The sequence below is a fragment of the Lepidothrix coronata genome, unplaced genomic scaffold (genome assembly GCF_001604755.1).
Source record: "Lepidothrix coronata isolate B3197 unplaced genomic scaffold, Lepidothrix_coronata-1.0 Scaffold47, whole genome shotgun sequence".
NCBI lineage: Eukaryota > Metazoa > Chordata > Aves > Passeriformes > Pipridae > Lepidothrix > Lepidothrix coronata.
The window spans coordinates 5,393,774-5,414,187 of record NW_016690227.1 but is presented as its reverse complement, the minus strand read 5'-3'; the positions used below and the strand labels follow the sequence as shown (position 1 = coordinate 5,414,187).

At 38.9% G+C, this 20,414-nt stretch overlaps 1 protein-coding gene across 3 annotated transcripts in view; it reads left to right on the top strand.

The window, feature by feature from the left end:
• Nucleotides 1–10,096, top strand: part of MOCOS (molybdenum cofactor sulfurase) — a 215,894-nt gene extending 205,798 nt beyond the window's left edge. For 2 of the 3 annotated variants that reach the window (XM_017814903.1, XM_017814905.1), the window contains one exon: nt 6,430–9,627. In XM_017814903.1, coding sequence (XP_017670392.1) covers nt 6,430–6,576 — 147 coding nt within the window. In that variant the 3' untranslated portion in view covers nt 6,577–9,627. Of the gene's footprint in view, nt 1–6,429 lie in introns of all 3 variants that reach the window. The other variant, XM_017814904.1, reaches the window with a different exon arrangement.
• The last annotated feature ends 10,318 nt before the right edge of the window (nt 10,097–20,414 follow it).

The following is a 20,414-nucleotide window of genomic DNA, read 5'->3' as shown; positions in this document are numbered from 1 at the left end:
TCCCAAAGGCTTCACAAATCTCCTCAGAAGTATTTATTTAGCTGAAAATTTTTATTCAAAATTCATTGCTTCCTGTTCTTTAAACTTGTGTTGTAAAAGTTCCTCAGCCAGTCAGGGCTCGGGAGCCTCACCAGTACCCACCAACACAGCACTGAAGCAAAGCAATAACAAATAGGTTGAAAATAATTCACCCAAACAATGCACAAACAACTTACAAATAGTGCATTATATGTTTGGGAAAAAAAATAATAAATTGATTCGTCTCAGTGACTCATTAAGCAAACAAAGAGCTACATTTTCCTTGAATGTTATCCTTGGTGAATAGCTCCTCTGGCTCCGCCTCAGAGCCAGCGCCTGGTGCAGTGAGCTGGGGAGAGGCACGCAGGCAGGGCTGGCTGTCTAGGCACAGCTTCCCACTGACCTGAGGTGACCTGGAGTTGCACAGCAGGCTCTGGTATCCAGATCACCACCGTACATGTGCCATGGTGGGTAGTCTGAGGACAACATCCCTCTCTGGGTAATGCTAAGCCACAGCTGGAACATCTGGGACACTTCAGAGCACATTTGGACACTCTGGGTAGGGACACTGCTCAGCTGCCACGTGGGGTGTGGTATGCAGAGGACTTTTTCTGCCCGTATGGGTTTTACTGGATCATGACTTAAATCCTCTGTAGAGGGAAAGCACTCTGTACTCGGGGAGACAATGGCTACAAAACCTTACCTGGGATAAAGATTCTCAGGACAGGCAAAGCACCTTCTGCATGTTTCCCTCAGCAAATATGAGCTCCTCTTTCATTCTGATTAACTCAGCAATGCAAAGATTTTCTTGATACAAGCACTCCTAGTACCAAGTAACTCGTTCAAACAGGACAAGGCAAAAAGAGCAATCCAGCCTCTTGAGAACAAGCTGGCGCTGGATAAAAGCCGCCTGGCGAGGCGAGGCAGAGCACAGCGCTGCTGATCACCGCAGGGGAGAGCTCTGCTTCCCTCAGCAGCACGGCAATATTCGCACTGCAACGAAACAGACCTTCAGCTTTTTTTAATTTTTCCCAGCCTTCAGTGCTGCTGGTAGATGGGATCCTGTGAGCATGCCCTGCTCTGCATAAGGCTGAGTTCACTGTATTAGCAGACAGCTAAAAGAGATAGTTTGAACTGGTAGTTTTGCCTGAACTGGTCTGAGAAGACCTCAGAGCCCATCCCTGCTGCAAGCCATCTGTGGGGTGATGATCACCAGCTGGTTATCAGTGAGCAGCACCAGAGGACTATGACATTTTCAGCGTGCTCAGCAGGCCTAGCGCAGAACATTGATCCAAAACTTTCACAGTTCACAGTGGGGAGAGAGAAAGTCCATGTGACTGTGTTAAATTGCAGAGCTAATGATTCATGTATCTAGGATATGCTTTTCTGCTAAGGAGGCATCTAATAGACTTAATTTTCTTTTTTTATCAGATGTAAATTCAGTGCAGGAATTTAGCAGTGTTTGCTTCCATCTGTCAATAATCTGATTCAAACTACAAAAAAAACTATTGCAGCAAAATAACATTTAAGCTAACTTCCCAGCTTTTTGAAAGGCTGTCAAAACATTAAAGATTCTGCACATACAAGACTGAGCCAGCTGTCAATATTTACCATTTTGTTTTGTTTTTTTTTTCCAAGAACACCAACCTGTACAAATACATTGAAATTTATCAAACTTGTAGCCCACATAGCAGCACCGCCAATGAACTTCAATAATGCGATAAATAATGTAAGGCTAGTAAGAGGTAGTTCAATATTTATTTCTGAAATCCTGTTTTTCTCCATCCCTCTGAGACTGTGAGATCCTGTTGCTCCAAGCTGAGAGATTGGAACTTTGCATTGATGGATTGCAGCGGAAAGTCAGAACCAGTTACTGTAACTAGTCACAGAGACAATTTGCATGTTTCCTGATATATATAAAGCAAGGTGCTGAAGCCTAGCCAGTTGCTTTTTATGAAACCTTTCATGTAATTGTTTGAAATAAGTTGCAAACACCTCTACAAAGTGAACTTGAGCTCTGCTTTCTGAAGAAACACTCATTAAGGATTCCTTCTGTAATTTTTGATGAAAAGGAAAATAAGCTCTCCTTGTGTGACAGAGTGCTCTCTGTTACTGCAGGAGACTACGAAAGACTAGATAACTACATTAAGCAAATGGCATAAAAATAGCCACATGCTGTTTCACATGCCTCACCACCTGATGCAAAACACACATGGATGGAAAATGGAGAACACTGAATTCTTACCTGTCTTCTAGAATTTGCAGATGCAGTTCAGCACTAACAATAGCAGAAGCCCTGTGGTTGGATTTTCAGCAGTGCTATAAGGTGGGATTGGAGTCAAGGTAGCAAAGGGAATTGCATTAGCAATCTGCCCCAGTCTAAATGCATGGATAGCAGTACATCAAGGGAAATTGTTTGCATTATGTTTGCACATGCCTTCATGCACTAAAAGGCTTGTGGTTCTTTTTTTCCCAGTGGGCTGTTGATACTCCTTTATGTATCTCATTGTGCCTTGGGAGAGTTTCTTATCCTGCAGAATTAGATGCCATGCCTTTGGATTGCTTACTGAGATGTTAGCAAGGATAGCAAATGACTTCTCATATCTTATGCATCATTATCATTATTTTCATAGTAATGCAGGGCTTTAACTATGCAAAGCTTTTCCTTCAAATATCTGGAACATTTGAAAACAGTGATTGTTGTAATTAATAATCCTCTGAAATAATATAGCTGTATTTTCTTATTGGTGGCTGAACTGGAAGATGCATTTATTTAAGGTAGAGCAAAGGAAAATAAGTTCTTAAGAAAACATTCTGCTGTCCAGATATTTTCAACTTAACAATATGGGTTTTTTGGCCACCAACTTAAAAATTTTCCTTTTTACCAATATAAAAAGTCAGCGTGTTGAAAGTGAATACTTCCGCTCTCCTATTTTGTAAGGCTTCACTAATAAGTCAATCTAAAGCTAATAAAACATCCTTACATTAAAAAAAAAAACCCACTTCTAATAACTACATCTCCTAAACCTTTGCATGAGAGAGAGGTTACGTTATTGTATGAATAAGTGAGCAAACCTGAACAGGTAAATTTATCTACTGGGAGATGGCAGCTGAGAGCTACATCTGGGAGCAAAATCCAGAATTTATCCATCCAAAGCTAAGTATTAGCACGCAATATGATTTATGTGCTTGTTACACATTCTGTCAGGGTATATCTGTACCAAGTTCTGGTCTGTGTTAACTGATTGTTCAGGAGCTGTAGCTTAAAGACATCTCACCTCAGCCTTTGTCAGATATAGCACCTCAGGTTTCTATCTTACAAAAGGAGATAGTGCACCTAGGGTATTTCTCTGTCAGTGAATATCTGAGCAGAGCATGCTGCTGTTGATCCAGTAAATGAACGTGAAACAACATGCAAGAATGACAGCACTTCATAGCTCCTCCTTTAAGTGAGTGTGATGACTATCATATGATTCACTGTTGGCAAGAATGTTTTCTCTATTCCTCCCAGCAGTGAAATGCTGTGCTTTTTCCTAATCAAGACACTTTACATTTTTTGTCCCTTTGAAGTTTAACAGTGATGGAAAGAGTCTCTACTGCCATCAGAATACTGAGCAGATAAAGCCACGGAGCTCACAGTCCAGCATTCCCTGCCCAGTTCTTGGTGTGTTCTGGGGAGATTATATGCAGAGTAAAATGCTCTTGAAGTCAGGAAAAGGTAGGAGCAACAGGGAGAGATTATGCAGTTTCATTGTAATAACTCTGCAGGCTGTAATCTCTGAGTCTGAAAGCTTCATTTTTCATCAGTGAAATGTGAGAAGGGCCGATTTCTGCATTTTATCTTTCTCTTGAAACAGAGCTCAAGTGGCAGATGCCCAGCTTTTGTGGTTTTTTGATGGGGGGGTTGTGTGTGTTATTGCTGTTATCAGTACCTGCTGAGTCATTATTTGTAATTATTGAAAAAACAGGGAAATTTAATTAAAAGATGTTAAATCCTCTTCTGATAATCACAAGCTAAATTTTGGTTTTAAGAACATTCACAAAAAAAAAAAAAAAGAGTTCAGCAGTTCCACACACTCCTTTTCTTCAATAATTCTGTGCATTTAAAAAATTATTATTCACAATAATAATAATAATAATAAATAATTTTTCACCATAATAGAAAAATTGGTAAATTAAGTTCTCCACAGTGAACAATCTGCCCAGATTTATTTTATTCTAAATTTAAGTTAAATCAATATGATGATACAGTAAATATAAATAGAAACTTCTCACGTATCAAATAAGTTGATTTCCATGCGTGAGTTATAAAATTCCTTCCTCTGTGAAATGCAGTGTAGCATGAACTAATAGTAATTTTACTATATTTGTTTTATGATTGCCTGATTTTTTAAAACAACGGAATTATAGCAAATGACATTTTTGCACTAGGGTACAAGAAGTGAATCCAGTTAACTACAAGTCTGAGAAACACATCATTTATGCCAATAGAGAACCCACAGCTTGTTAACAAATAAGAGAAAAGCAAGAATGGAAAAATAACACTATATACTTTAATATTTTAAATGAAACTGTTACTAACTTACCATTTTAGCTTCATGGTTAATCCAACAGTCGCTGTGCTGGATGATTGGGATCTTACTGTGCTGCAGTCGTTCCTCAGCATTAAATACTAGAAAACTGACCATAAGGATATACCCTGTGTCCTCCAAGCGTTGACACTATTATGATCACTGGTATCCAAAAAGTGTCGATAATAGGGTAGGTCTGATAGGTCCACTCATATCCTATATATGTGACATGCCAGTGAGATGAAGGAATAGTAGAAGTAACTGAAAAGCCCTCAGCTTGGGGCCTGTTTTTCTTTTTGATGTTTAGGATTAAAAATTAAACAGAAAGACCCAAATTCAGAGTCTGAGGGCATTTTTTGATAGATCTTTCTCTACTTGGGCATAATTCTCAGTCTTACCTCTTGCTAATTCTTCAAAGACTAAAATCTGTTCTGTGTTACCTCATAGCTGTATCTTTATTTAATTATACAGTGGAAGAACAGGAAAATACATACTGCCTTTGTATTTAGTTTTTCAAATATGTTCCATAAAATTCACCTAACACTATTTTTTAAATTTATTTCAATTCCTTTTACCTAGTATTTTTTTCTAAACCTGCTCTAAATGTAATTCCCTCGATTTCAACATCATCGATCTGAACAGTGGTAGTAAATGTAATCAGGAAATAGAGAAGGATAATAGAGTTTTGTTTTTACATAATTTCATTTGCTTATTTATTTATTTATTTTACACGTGTACATTTTGGCTGTAGTCTAGCAGAACAAAATACTTTTTATTGAAACCCATAAAAAGGGACAAGAAAATTAGTATTGGGTTTCCAAGGTCCTCAATTTGAGGATCAAAGACATTCTGAAGTCTAAAAATCAGTTATCTATTTAACGTGGTCTTCAGCATTTCTTTGTTTCCTACTTTACTTTTTTTTTATCTTAACCGTTATCTAATCCTTTGGAAAATATTATCATGAGATGACAAGTCTTTTTCTTGCATACTTCTAAATTCTCTGCTGTTGGAAAACAAAACCACAAAACCACATCAGCCTCTTGTCACATTTTCAGATCACACCTTGCTGTACACAACTACAACTGTAACATTCAACTGCTTCAGATCAAGAGCACACATAAGAGTGCAGACGCTCAGATCAGGTTTTTGGTGCCTCTGAGGGTTGCATGGTCAGTGGGTGAAGTGTTTTTTCTGTTCTTCTTTTCTTTATTACTCAGTATCACAAAGACACATTCTAAGTATTTCTAATATTTATGTAGGATGTATTCACAGATAGCGGGTAACGACAGATAAGAAGAGACCTAATAAAACAAACTTTCTGAATATTTTCTGTAAAACATATTAAAATAATCATAAAAACAAATAAAGGGAAATTCACACAGGCTAGAAAGAAAAAAGTTCTGTTAACAAAGCGAATCATTCATGGTAGAAGATGCAAGACTTCCTTGCTGTTGGAACACACGTGCGTTCTCGCGCTGCATAGCCTTTGCTTGTGATAATGCATTAACTGTATTTGTCAAGAAGCCAGAACAGTCATTAAATAGCTAGATTGTGAGTGAGTGTAAATTACATACATGATACTGTGGAGCTCATGATGAAATACTACATTCTTTATCCCCTTACTTAAGGTATTCTTCTTGAGTAGCATGGGCTCAGCTTTTGTTTATGAGTCTATTATAGTTAATGAGTTAAGAATGTTCTTAATTACATGGACATCGTACATACCTCCTTATTCTTAAAGCAATATTGTTCTTCTAAGCATATCTGGATTGTGAGATCATCTATTGATCTGATTACTCTAACATGCGTTGCATCTTAATAAATATTTTGCTTTTTTCAGACAAACTTCGGCATATACCTGATGAACCAGCCCTTGCACTCATCCTTTTCAGACATTTTATCAGTTGGGTCTCAAGTACTGCCAGTGCTGAAGGAGAATACAGAAATTCAGCCTCCAACATCCAGTGAAGAAAAATGTTCAGGATAGATTCTCTGGTGGAGACAAAATGTTTATGCAACTTCAGGGAAAAGTCAGTAGTCAGTTACTCTAAAAAAAAAGAAAAAGCTTCCACTCATTTGCTTCTGGTTTAAGTCTTTTAATTTCTGTTTGCTGTAAATGTTATCAGATGGCAAAACTTTTGATAATTACAGCTCACCTACATGTTTTTGCTTGTGATTAGGTTACAGCAGCCTCTGTTTTGCACAATTGCTTCAGGATGCAACAGGTTTGATCAAGTTTTACTGGTGGATGACTCCCAAAACAAGCCCAGCTTCATTGTCAGAAAGCCACATCTCAGTGAAGGAAAGTAAATGCAACAATACACTACTTCCTTATGCTGCTTTGTTAAAACCACAATGAGGAGAGAGGATGCAAGACATATTTTAGAAACAATGTGGGTGGGAAGGAACAGTGGGAGAGCGGCGTGAGAGTAGCAGTGCGTTCACCTTTTCAAAAATGAAACTGAAGGTGATGTGTAGACAGTGTAAAGCACCGGAAAAGAGGGAATTATTGGGAAACCTGTGTCTCCTCCTTCAGAAGTGATGTGTGAGGATGTCAACAAGGCTCAAAGATCAATGAAGATTCAGGATGCCATTTGCAAAACACATTCCTGGTGCAGGAATTCCATACATTTGTTCTCAACTTACTTCTCTCATTTCCATTTGTTCCTTTTCCTTCTGATTTATTCTATGTGATGACTTCCCTGGGGGGTTTTTTCTGTCCTTGCCCCTGGAAGGGGGCTGGGAGGTAAATGATCTGTTAAGTTCCCTTCCAACCCAAACCATTCCATGATTCTGTGATTCTACGATCCCCCCACTCTTGTTTTCTTACATATTTGTGGATGTTGACACATTATTTCTAATTAGAGATTTTTCAACCAAAACAGTAATTTTCAATACCAACTTTGTTTATCCTGAGCAGTCTCTACTGGCCACTTAAGGGAACTCTTGAAAGTTTGGATGCTTCTCCATCATGAATAGCTCAAAGTATTCTTTTTTCTTACTCTTGGTTCATTTGATAGTGCCCTCTTTAGAAGGTTCTTGAAAGCTCCTAAATAAGACTCATGCTTTCTGATTTCTGAGAGCAAATGTCTGAAATCTAAGACTTAGTCTGGAATATTGATTATTGTGAAAATTAAAAAAATAAATAAAGGAAGGCACAGAGCAAAAAAACCCACATTGAAAGTAAAAAAAAAAAAAAAAAGTAAAAAGTAATGTAAGCCTGAATACATTGAGGCCAGCTGTTTTATGACCCTCAGCATGCAGCCAGCCAGCCATGGGATGATTTTGTGCTTCCAGGAAGTCCTTCTGGAAGAAAAAATTCTCCTAAATTGGCTGCGCTCTTGCCATTTGGGAAGTGAAATTTTGACCCCATTAAAAGCACCTTCAGAACTCTCATCCAAGATTTAGAACTTCCTTGGGGCAGTTTTGGCTCCAGCTATGTGAAACTGCTTCTAGCTGAAACAGTCCTTGAGTTGTTTGAGCATATCCCTGGAGGGAGGCAGGTGGCTTTGTGAAAAAGTTGGTCAAACAGTCATTCTGAAAGGGGAGTGACAACTACCACAGAGCAGCGTACAATGGGAAAAGGGAAGCACAAATCAGAATTCAAAAATGGTCCTTCTTTCTCTCTCTTTTTTTTTTTAATATAATGGTTTCTTCTTTCTTTTGTTCTTTTGAAGAACTTGTTTTACTCACTTGAGCTGGAACAGTCTCTCAGTAGAGCTTTGTAATGGAAATGAGAAGAGACATTATCAGTTTCTTACCATCTGCCATAAAGTACATGGAAAGAGAGAGGTTTTTCATATGTATGTAAACTGAGGATCAATTTTCAGAGTTGTACCTTCTACTTCAGAGCCCAAGGTCTGGTCCTTGATGTCTGCTTTGAAAAGCAGGAGTTTTATCTGTCTAATAGTCAAGTCAATTATTTGAGGTTGTAATGAGCAGGCTTTTTGGAACGTTGAAAAGCAGTTTCCTGGTATCTAAATGTCTTAACTGTTTCACTCTTTGCCTTTCTGTTATGCAGAATATTGCCTTGTTGGATAGAAAGCCAGCTCAGCATTGACAGATTTAATATGAAGAGACCTGTTGTATGCTGACCTTCAGGTGATCTCTGGTGCTTTACTCTGTCCTCTTCACCTCACCACTATGCCATTTATTTAAAATGACACAGAAGTTAGAAGAGGAAATTGAAAGCAAACCTCAACAAGCTCTGTTTCACTTGTTATTTGATTTACTACAAAATAAGTCACTTTGGCACACAGTGGCTTGACAAATACTGTTTGTGAATAGCTGTAATGCAATGTATGATAACTACGGATGAGAGGATTTGAACTTTAAAAATGTCATGCTTGGTCATTTTGACCTATTATTTACAGGCAATTACACATTCTCTCTGCTATAGCTTAGTAATATTAGATTAAGAATAATTTTGCCATTTTATAGGAGGAAAAGAAAGATTTGCTCTGGTGTATGAACATACTCATTAGTATAGACTGTGCATTTCCCAGAAGGAACATTCTTGTGGTTCAGTGATAGGAGATGTCACAATGCTTCAGATTGATGGAAGATACATAAGGAATCTTTCATCTCAGCAAAGAATAATATTTCCCTTCTAGTAAGTGGAGTGTTCCTGCCGGTATTGATATGTCTTTCCATCAATGAAGACAAATTCTTCTCAGTGCCAAATCTCAGTGGAAAATCTTGAAATAGGAAGAGTAAATTCTAAATGACATGCACTGTAAGTTTGTAGAAAGAACATCCCTCCCATCATGTGAAATAAATTTCAAAGAAAGAAGAAATTTAACATACTGCTACCCCAGGTAGTGCAGGTACAACACTGTACACTGAAACACTGTATAGAAGGATTATATGTTCTATATGGATTTATTTCTTAACCTTCCAAGTATATAGAAAAAAAGATCATTTCATATGAATGCAGGCTCTTTCATCTAAATACTCCAATTACTGCAAAATTAAGTCTTTGGACTAATTGCAGATATATGTTTGCCTTCTATGGATAATAAATGTACTTAATACACTATTTCCAGAGTGCTGTATGTAGAAAATCCTCTATATATTTGAAAACCAAATCCATATTTCCTTGCAATGAAATTATTCAAACACATTTTATTCTCTGTGGGACTTATCTCCTTCTCAAATTTCAAGGCAAAAATAGTGATTATTACAAGCTCTGATAATAGCCAGGAGGCTGAAATCACAAAACAGAAATCAGTATTTTTAGGAGAAGCTTCTGAGCTCTGTGTTCTCTGATATGACTTAGATATTTCAGATACAGTTTATGATTTATATACTTTCAATGGCTTCCTTCAAAGTATGGCCAAAATTTTAGGTCATCCTTCCCTCAAAATTATACACAAATCAAAATAAAGGACTGCATAAAAAATGTGATTATTTCTCATAAATTGTAGAGATTATGCTATGCAACTCATCTTCAATCTAGTTTTTAACTATCTTGGAAATGAAACCAATAAAATATATGTTGTGCTTGATGTGTCTACTGGTGGTGGTTGCATTCCTGACCTTTGAGCTCATGAGATGCTAAATTCTGCTTGGAGGCATTGGCAGGCTCACAGAGTGAGCGTGTGGCTTAGGACTGAAGGGATGTCTCATCGCTGCAGGGATTCACAGGTGAGGTGTTCCCCCAGCTACTGCACTGACAGCCTCTGTCTGTCTGGCCAGCATGCCAATCAGCTGCACACTCAGCTAGGCCCTGCACAAAATGAATAATCACCAGTTTCCTTTAAAATATGTCCAGTCAGTCCTGTTGGAGCTACCTCTGTTATCCAGAGGTTGGAACTCTCACAGAGAGTGTCAGAAAAGAGAAGGTTTGTTTCTGTCTCCTTTGCCTGGAGGGATCCAACACTGTTTTTCTCCCCTGCCTAACCCATCAGCCAGTAGGTGAGACTGGGGACTAAACAGGAGTGGGTGTGTGTAGAAATCTTGGGGAACGTTTGTCCCTCCCTTCTGAGGTTTACATAGAAATGATCTATGATTCACTGGGCAAGAGATGGACACAAGCACAGTGAGGCAGTATCCACATGCGACTTCAAGCTGCTTGTTCATGCATTTTTGGATTCGCTGAGGGGGGGTGGGGAAAGAAGAGCACGACTCTCTAACCCAACAGGTAGGTTACTCTTATGGAGGTGAAAGATGTGGGTACATCCCTGTCTTTCTGATTATACAGATGTCATGAGGCAACTGCTTGGGGAAAACATAGTCACAGCCCCCAGGGAAGTGATGAGAAGGGAGAGTGCTCCTCTCCACTGGGCATTTTGAGACAGTGCATTTACAGAAACAGGCTTGTCTCTTTCCTTTGGCCACCAGTGTTTAAGTACCAGATTGGAACTTCAACAAGAGCAGATGAGAATGCCCCAAGTGTGTTTTGGAATAGGCTATTAGAGGAAATGTGTTCAAGTCCACAAAAGCTAAAATTTGCAATGAATCCACGTTTCTGACTTCTTTCTAGGTGTACTAATGGCAAGGCCAGAGTGAATAGGAAAAAATGTGGTAGAGAAAGAAAAGTGGCATCTCCTACAGTCAAAGTTTATGAGAAAGTTTTGATATACATGCCTTCACCACCCAGTTTGTCGGGTTTTTTTCAGGAAATAAAGGATGTAGTATCTTCAGGCTCAGAACTCAGAATAAGTCATTGACAGAGAAGTGCCTCTTAAAAAAGGCACCACTTAAGAGGCCTCTCTTCCCTCCCTTTCGTGTAAACTAGCTTGCTTTGCTGTTCACTCAGTGTGGTGGTGGTTGTGGATCCTTTCCAGTGGAAAAGAAAATAAGCAGGTGCCCTTCATAAGGAGTGAAGTGATTAACTTAGGACTATGGACAGGAAGAGATATTAGGGAGGTTTGAGATGGGGCATCCTTGAGCATCACTGCCATTTGAAGAGGTGCATCAGAAACTGCCCTAACAATCCCATAAATATATGCTACAGAAAACCTAGTCATTTTTCTGCTCACACTGTGAAGTCTTCCTGAAAGGGTGATAACAAGAAAATTATGCTGTTGGAAAACAGACCATGGCAAAGACAGGATGCGGAAAGAGGACAAACAAAAAAAATGCATGTTGTAGCATTTGCCGCTCAGAATTGCTGTAGGGTTTCTTAAATAGCCATCAAGTAAGACAAAATGTGAGAAATCAGGGAATTTGCTTTAGTACAGCAGTTTCATGGCAAAATTGAAATGACACTGATCTCAAATGAAGAGCCTCCTGCCTTGCATGGCTCATGCGTAGCCTATAAGTAGGTGCATTTCTATGTTAAACCCAGTTCCTTCTGTGAGCCAATCTATTCCAAACTGACAACCAAAACTTGTCAGCACACTCTAAATCTGGTCCTCAACATCAGTTTCTCCTAGATAAACAGTATGTTCATATTTGAGCCCCGTCATGCTTTTTGATGGTTTTTGGAGGTAAATGTCCCATCAGGGTTAAAGTACTCTGGCCAGGATTATAATTGCAGATATTATTCCTCAGTCCAGAAGTGAAATCAGCTTTTAATTTCTGAAAGAACTGTTTTCCATGAGGCTGTGTATGAAAAGCCAGCAATGATCTAATATCAAGTCTGTTGTTTCCTGGTACATATGGTAGTTGAATCAGATAAAGCTGTTGAAAAGTTTTAAGTTATTATTTCCAGAAGCTACAGAAAACTGGAAGACTACAGAAGGCCCTGCACTGCTGAACCCATTCTACAAATGGAGAAGAGCCTCTGAAGTATCCATATTTCATGGATGTAATTCCCAATTAGTCATGTATTAGATATTTGTGGTTTCACTGGTTTAGCCAAATGCTTTGAATTGTTTCTTATTCTCGGAGCCTTTGTATTTACTGTCACATTCAAAAAGTTTCTTCCAGCAAACCCTTTAATATTGAAATGAAATTAAATTTGTCTTAGGTCAAATGTTTGTCTTTATTCTGCTTTAAGGAATAAGAGGTAAAAGTCTCAAATTATGCTACAGGAGGTTTATACTGGATATTAGGAAAAAATTCTTCATGGAAAGGGTTATCAAGCATTGGAATAGGCTGCCCAGGGATGTGGTGGAGTCACTATCCCTGGAGGTATTTAAGAAACATGTAGATGGGCACTGAGGGACATGGTTTAGTGGTGGACTTAGCAGTGCTGGGTTAACGGTTGGACTCAATGATCCTAAGGGTCTTTTCCAGCCTAAATGATTCTATGATTCTAAGAATGCAAGATTTTTGTGTTTAACTTGCTATCCAAAGCTCAATGCAATGATTTAATACAGTTGAAAAGAGAAGGTTCTTGTCTGTCAGCCAATACTTTGAAAAAAGCTACAGTATTCCTCAGTGAGAAAAGAAGATCTAAGCTACAGGATCTGGGCAGAGCTTGCAAATATTTGTTAAACAAATATAGATATATATATATAGAGAGAGATAATAAATGAGAGAGAAATAAATGAATAATAAAGCACAGTGTCCCAGGGACACTGTTTGAATGCTGCCACTGCTAGCACACTCTGTAGCACAGGAGTTGTGTATTGTGGCCAGAAACTCTTAGAACAATTAAAAGCCAACAGACATTGCTGATTTAGCTTGCCAAGCTTGGAGGACTTTTCATTAACTAGTTGTGCATAGTTTTATCTGAAGAAAGGACTTTGTCAAGTCCTTGCTATTTTATCTCTCGTACTGGCATCATGGAGTCACTTTGTATTCATTCAGTCTCACTTGCCTCTCTCCCTGACACGGCATGGTAATTTGGAGCTATTTACATGAAAAGTGAAGAATATGTAAAGGAAGAAAGAATCTGAGGTTTCATTGAGTGGGTAATCTGAAACAATTGGTTAACTCAGTCAAGCAAGATTGAGAGCTGTTTGGATCAGGAACATGCATGAAACATTGCAAAAAATGCAAGTAGATTCTTACCAGACCTTTTTGCATAGTGCAAAGACCATACAAACCATCAATCACATATTTAAAAAGCTATATATGATCTAAATGAGATTGTCAAGTATTGCAATTAGCAAATTTATAATTAAATATTCTGCTTCAAATAAGAATGGATTGGGAGGGTCATTATAACCCATGTTGTATGTCTAATTTTATCCATTAGCTCCAAAATACCAATGGACAAAATATTTTTCAAAATTTTAATTTGCATTTTGTAAGAGAAGCTGAGCTTTGAAGAAGCCTAAACAAGACACAGCTTTCTGAGTTGAGAGGCTACAAGTTAGCCATATGGTGATATTGCACAATAGGTCATTTGGAAAAATGTCTGTGACACTTGTCAAAGAGAAGAAAATTCAAAGTAATTCAGGAGTTAAGAGGAGAGGTATTCAGGTATTACTTTAACATGTAGAGAGGAATGCTTGCTGGGAGAGAAATCCCTTAACATGCACACACATATCTCTCAGAAACTGCCCAACTTAGGAAATTTTCTTAAGTATGTGTTGTTATTTTTCTGAAGTCTCTGGTCTTTATGCCAGAAGGAACAGGTAAAGATTGAGAGGCAAAGTGGTATCAGATTCAAAGTACCAGAAAGCAGCAAAACAATGGAATATTTTTTAAATGAAAATAAATGGAATACTTTAACTTTCTACAGCATTTTTTGAAGAAAAATAAATCAATTTAAATAGTATGAAAATAAATATAAAAGTGAATAATGGAACTAAATAAAATTATCTAAGCCTTCTAGAATACATTAATATAAATAAAAGCGATTCCTTGGGTTTTGAATGTCTAAACCATAGTTCATCCTAACAATTCTTGTTTTTACAGCCCCGTAAGTGCCAGGTCGTGGATAGAAGTCACCAAAATAATGTTGTTATCAGATTATTCTTGACAAAGAAACTCATGCTGGATATGGAGATCATGATAAAGCTGCTAATCAGTGTAGTTACATGACAAAGTAAACTTTAAAATCATAAGGGGGAGACCTCACAAAGGAAGGAAAGAGATAACTTCTGACCTTAATCCTGCAATGAAAAGCTGAAAAGCTTTCCAGTTATAGCAAGTCTTACTGGTTAAGAAAGATCGTGGGTTTTGACCTCTTGATGCTGGTATTATTTTGATATACACTCAGCCTTTCTTAACCTGGATTTTCTGTGAAAGAAGTAACTGCAGCTGACAGAAACTGTGATCACAAATGGCAGAGAAGATGAAACCACTTAAGAGGCTGTCAGTAGAAAAAGACTCCCTGGTGCCCTTAGGGCACTAGGAGCCATGAGTCCAGTAATCTAGCTGGAAATGCAGCTACAGATTCATGAATGGACTGGAGAATTGGGAGATGCTGCCTTAAAAGTGAGCTCTCCCCTCTAGCTTTCAGTTATTTCTCATTTCTGTCTAAAAATAAAGCTGCATGAAAACATTATGAGACTAAAAATATGTGGATTTCACTGTAATTCCTTTTTCATTATAGGTGAGTTGGTTTTACATCTAATCAACCAAAACATGTGTTGCAATGCAATAGCAACTTAATATTTTTTAAAATCGTAGTATGGGCTTTATGTGAATTCATTCATGTGCAATTTTGTTTTGAGTGCTATTAACATTCATTAATTTATGATTAGCCTCTTGGTTATGAAGCTGTCAGTGTCAGGGTAACTGTGTTTTGAAGGGACTTCTGTGGGTCCCCTGATTCAAAATGCTGCTCTAAGCTTCTGACTAGATCAGGTCTCTCAGGGCTGTATCCAACTTGAGTTTTGAGCCTCTCCAACTACCTTTCTGGGCAACTTCTTCCTGTGCTTTGCCACTCCTGGATGAAGAAATCTTTTTTTAGGCTGAAGTTCAGCTTCTGATTGTTGCCTCTTACCCTTTCACTGTGCATCTTTGTGAAGACTCTGGTCTTCTCTCTACCCTCAACCCATAGGTAATTGTACACCCTGCCCTTCGCTTTCTCTTCTCCAAGCTGAAGAAACCTGTTCCCTCGGTTTCTCCTGATACCTTATGTGCTGCAATCCTCAAACCTTCTTCTCCAGTGAGAAGTGTGATAAATGACTTCAAAAATCCTTTGCTGAATGCTGAAGGATTTAAACCAGAGAACTCAACAAATTGCCATCTGAGCTGCGAGGTTGAACAGCATTCTCCATTCACTCTTTCGGTGAATGAGTGAGAAAGGCCATGCAGTTCATCTTGGAAAGCTGGGTCAAAACAGTTACATTATTATCAGTTTAGAGACTTGGCTGTGATACATCCACTTTTTCTTCTCAGAGAGTGACACTGAATTTAGTTTTAAATGAAACCTTACACTGAGTTTAGAGTATAAGTCTATTACCATTGACTTACTAGCTGATTCTCTTTTTTACTCAATCAAGGAAAAGTTTTATTTTCGAGAATGCTTAGTACATTCTTTGCAAAGCTGGAATGTGGTTGAAATCTTGGTCTGAGTAAAGTCAGCAGCAGAATTAAACTCTCTGCTGGGTAAACTCACATTTCCTCTAGAAGGTTGGCAGTAATAATATTTGCTTCCCTCAATATGCTCTAAATGGATCTCCGCAATAGTCAGAAAGTTGCTGTGTGACTGATGCAGTTCCGTTCCTGTATGCCCAGTTTTGGATACCTAACAAATTTGATTTTCTAGAAGTATGAGCTGACACTCAATAAAAATTGGGTTGATTGAGCAGTGCAACGATCAAATATCTATGCAGCCCAAGCACGTCTGAAATTTAGACAAAGATGTACCAGTTTCTAATTTAGTAAATTAACTGCATCCGAAAGCAGTTAATCAGCTGTTTCACTGCCAGCAGGCAAAGGAAGTTGACAGCTGTTCACAACTGTATCTTTGTGGTTCTCTCTTTAGCGTGTACAATGCAAAAAACGTGAATCAGGCAGAATAGGTCAATGAGATTTTCAGGTAATCACAGGAATGAAATAAGGGCTGAACCACTGAGCAGCCTCATTTTTCTCTCCCTGACACCTTACATGCTTATGTGTCCCAGTGCAACCCATGGATAAAAACTATAATCATGTGGGAGCAGAGAATCCTCTCTCAAATATCATTCTGAAATCCCCATGCTTGGTGATGAATAACCTACATTAATTCCAAGATGATGAAGATCCAGAATCAGTAGGATGGTTTTATTGGGAAGAAGTTGTTAGAGACAAAATCCTTTGTCTGCTGAGACTGCAAAGATTGAAATAATTTCCAACTTTTTAGTTGGGGGTTTTTTTTCTGTTGTATTAGGCTAATGTTGCTAGCATAGCAACTGAGGTTTGTGAATTTGAAAATCCTCGCACCCAAGTTGTTTATAAGTAGGGAGAGGTTGTTAGTAAGTCAGGCATTATTTCTTACTCTTATGGGCTCTTCTTCCCTTTGATGCGATACCCTTGTATGCATGTTACCTGACTGAACTACAGAGAAGTTGCACAGAGTTGCAGCAGGTGACTTGGAAAATTCCCAAGAATTCAATATTTGCAGTGGAGTGCAATTGATCTCAAGGATGAACATCATCCCAATATATTAGAGAAGAACAGCAAAATGGAGGGAGGAGAGTCCTTGAGAGGTTATCAAATATGACCCTCAGCCCTAGGCCAGCTCTAAATATAGCTGCACAACACCTGGCAGGTGACAAAGAGATCCAAAAGGATTCCCTAGTTCCGGCATTCTTCAGCCCCTTACTGTTGCAGTATAGGGGAGGGCTGAACAGGATGCCCAAATGGGACTGACACAGATCTCTTGGGCTGAGCAGGGATAGTGGAGGTCCTGGGAGAATGCTCAGGGCAACTGAAACATATCAGTGCTCTCAAGACCTGAACCTAGTGACAATTGCTGTTTAAAACACTCAAGTCTCTCTCTCTGTCATTGAGGATCATTCTCCATCTGGTCCATAAAGCAGCAATAACTACTCTGATTAAGGACAAAAGCCATTAGTCTGCCTCTGCACAAGCCTGGATGCCATGGTCCACTGCTTTTCTCCCTGTGTTTTTCTGTCTGCCAAGTAACTGATGTGGGCCAAGGACCAAGGTGATTGCCTTTCAATAAACAGCTGAACTTGGAAATTCTTCTTGTCTCAGGGCTGACATAGTCTGACACAGCCATACACACAGACTATTACGAACACTGTGTTCACAGGCTTATGCACATGTTGGTTAATGTTCAAAGGGCAGCTCTAGATGAAAAGGTTTTGTCAGTCTGGTCAACTAGGTCTTATAATCACCACCAAGCCACCAGAGATCTGAGAGATTTCTATTGCCATGTTCCCTGTGCCTGTAATTTCTCAGATGAAGCCTGTGTATTGCTCATCCTTTATCAGCAGAGCTTTAGCTATTCTTAAAATTTCCAAAGTGGAATATAAAAAGGAAATTTCTTGTCAAACAGATGTTTGCCACCACTGTTTGAGGCTCTTGCAAGAATTAATGTCACCTGAAGGGGATCAATTAGCAGTGTTTCTCCTTTTTTCATCACAAAATTCAGTAAAACAGAAAATAGTATGAAACTTGAGAGAAAGATAAATGAGTCTCATTAAGAGGAGTGAGGTATGATTAAACAATAGGGTACAGCAGGATGGGTGACATATGAGGTCAGTACTAATCTGGGACTACTCATCTAATTGTTATCAGTTTCCTAGCCCGAAAGAGTGGTAATTCAGAAGTTAAACACAGGTACTGAGGTATGTCATTGCAAGGATAAAAATTACAGTTCAGAGGATTAACCACACTGTTCCCTAGAAGTGAACTGAGAAGAATCCTTGAACTGACAAGTTCATAATTAGCCTGAGGGATGACAACTCATGATCAGTTGTGTTCACCTCTGGTGTAAGTTGAAAGCCTCTCTCTGACTTCCATCAATACGTGACTCTTCTGATATCAATGTGACTGTGAAAAGGCAAAAGCACAGTTAACATTTTTCTATTTTTAATTTCTGTAAATGGCAGAACTCCTTTTGATTTCAAAAGAAGCAGGACAGAGCCATTTACTTAATTACACCAAGCTCTCCCTACCAAATCTAATGGAAATTACCATGAAGCTCTGTTTACTGTTTTACCCTGTTATGCCTGAATCTGGAAGGAGATATTGCTTTCCGTCCAGTGAAATGAGAGTGGTACTCACTCTTCTCACAATCTCTTTGAAGCATCTATGCTCGAGGTGGAAGTCAAGGTCTGAGATTGAGGCAATTTAACAAACAGCGTCAATGACCTTGTGCCCGGCACTGCATTGAGACAAATAATTGCACCACTGTGCTCCATGCCAGTGCTTATGTAACACGTTCTTATGCAAGAGAAAGTAGCTGGGAGTCACTTTGCGTGTTTGGCAAGGGTGAGTGGCACAGCAACCTCAGCTGGACTGCACACAGCCAGGGCAGCTTGCTTTCACCTCAAGAGCAGGAGACCTGATTTCCCTTTGCCTTGCTGCCTGGATGCATTCATGCACGCCCACCACTTTCCTTCCACTCCATCCCACATGCACTGCTGCAGGGTTGGACATCCCATCAGCTCCTCGTGGCCTGGATCCTTTTCTATTCCTATGACCCTCTCCATGGTATAAAGACTGTCTTTCTGTGGTGAGCATAGAGTGATGTCCTGGAAAAGGGAAAGACTGATATTTCAGTCCCTTGAAGCAGATGAGGAAACTGAGCCCCAAGCTTTCATATTGTGTGTCAGTATTGACAGTGGCAAGCTCTGGGAAAGCAGAGCTTCTCAGATCACTTGTCTGGGAAACATCCTCAGGACTCCATCGGACCATGGGATAATTCAGCATATCAAGGAGAGGCATCTTGCCTATGCTTCCACCTCACCAAAATGTCAGGGCAGAGATTCACTCCTCTGTTGCCCCCTCTCACTATTGCACAGAAAGGGGTAGGAAGGGGCTTTCACCATTGAGTAGTTCCGGGAATGAGATGGAGCAGGGATCTTTATACTGCTTGAAAAAGGAGGGAGAAGTTGGATGGTAAAAAGAGAGAGTTGAAGGCAGGTCTCCCTATCATCTTGTTTCAGTCTCTTTGATAGTTAGGTAGTTATAATCAATACCAAAATGTGTCATTTGCTTTTGTTTTTCTGCTCACCCTCACATGAGTAACTGCAAGAACAGATTCAGTAAAAAGTGGATTTCTGTACAATTCCTCTAGATGGCAAGCTTTATCTGTTATATTTATCTTATCTATTCAAAAATGAGTATGTTCAGGCTCAGCCACACTGGCAAAAAACATCCTACTCAGACCATTCAGTCAGTTCCGGAACATCAGCTCCTAAGCAAATTTCTGTAGGGAAACAAAATCGTGAATGATTCACCAAGTTCTTGAGAAATATGTTTACTGGTGGAATATGATTTGGAAACTACAATAATAAAATTCTGTTTGAAAGATTACATACTTTACAAACATCCTTAATGCACCTAGAGATGAATATGTTGACCAATTTACTTCCAGTGGCATTTTGTTATGCTGAACGTAGGGAAATTCTCTCTCTGCCCCAACTTTTCTAGGTATTAAAGCTGATCATTACTTTCACTGTTGCTAAGCCAGTGAGCAATGAGTGTAAGAAATAAAAATAGAATAAGGAAATCAATAAAATTGCCCTGAGACTGATCCTGATGTAGCTCTTGTGTAATTAGCAATTACTCCAGTGGACTTCCTGGCATAAAATCACTGTAGGATGTCTGGTCTTGTGTGCATCCAATATTTACATCTTATAGAAAAATTATAGTAATGATCAGCTATTTTGCATCCTAGGTTGTCTTTTGAACAGCTACAAAGTTAAGTGTGATTGGTAGTGTTGGAACACAGAACTGTATTACAGAATTCATGGTATTAGATGATTTACTGGAAAGCAAGATGACAAAGAATCAAGCCCATATCTCTGGAAATCAGAACACAGTCTCAGCCCTTATGCTTGATACAACAGAAAGAGCTTC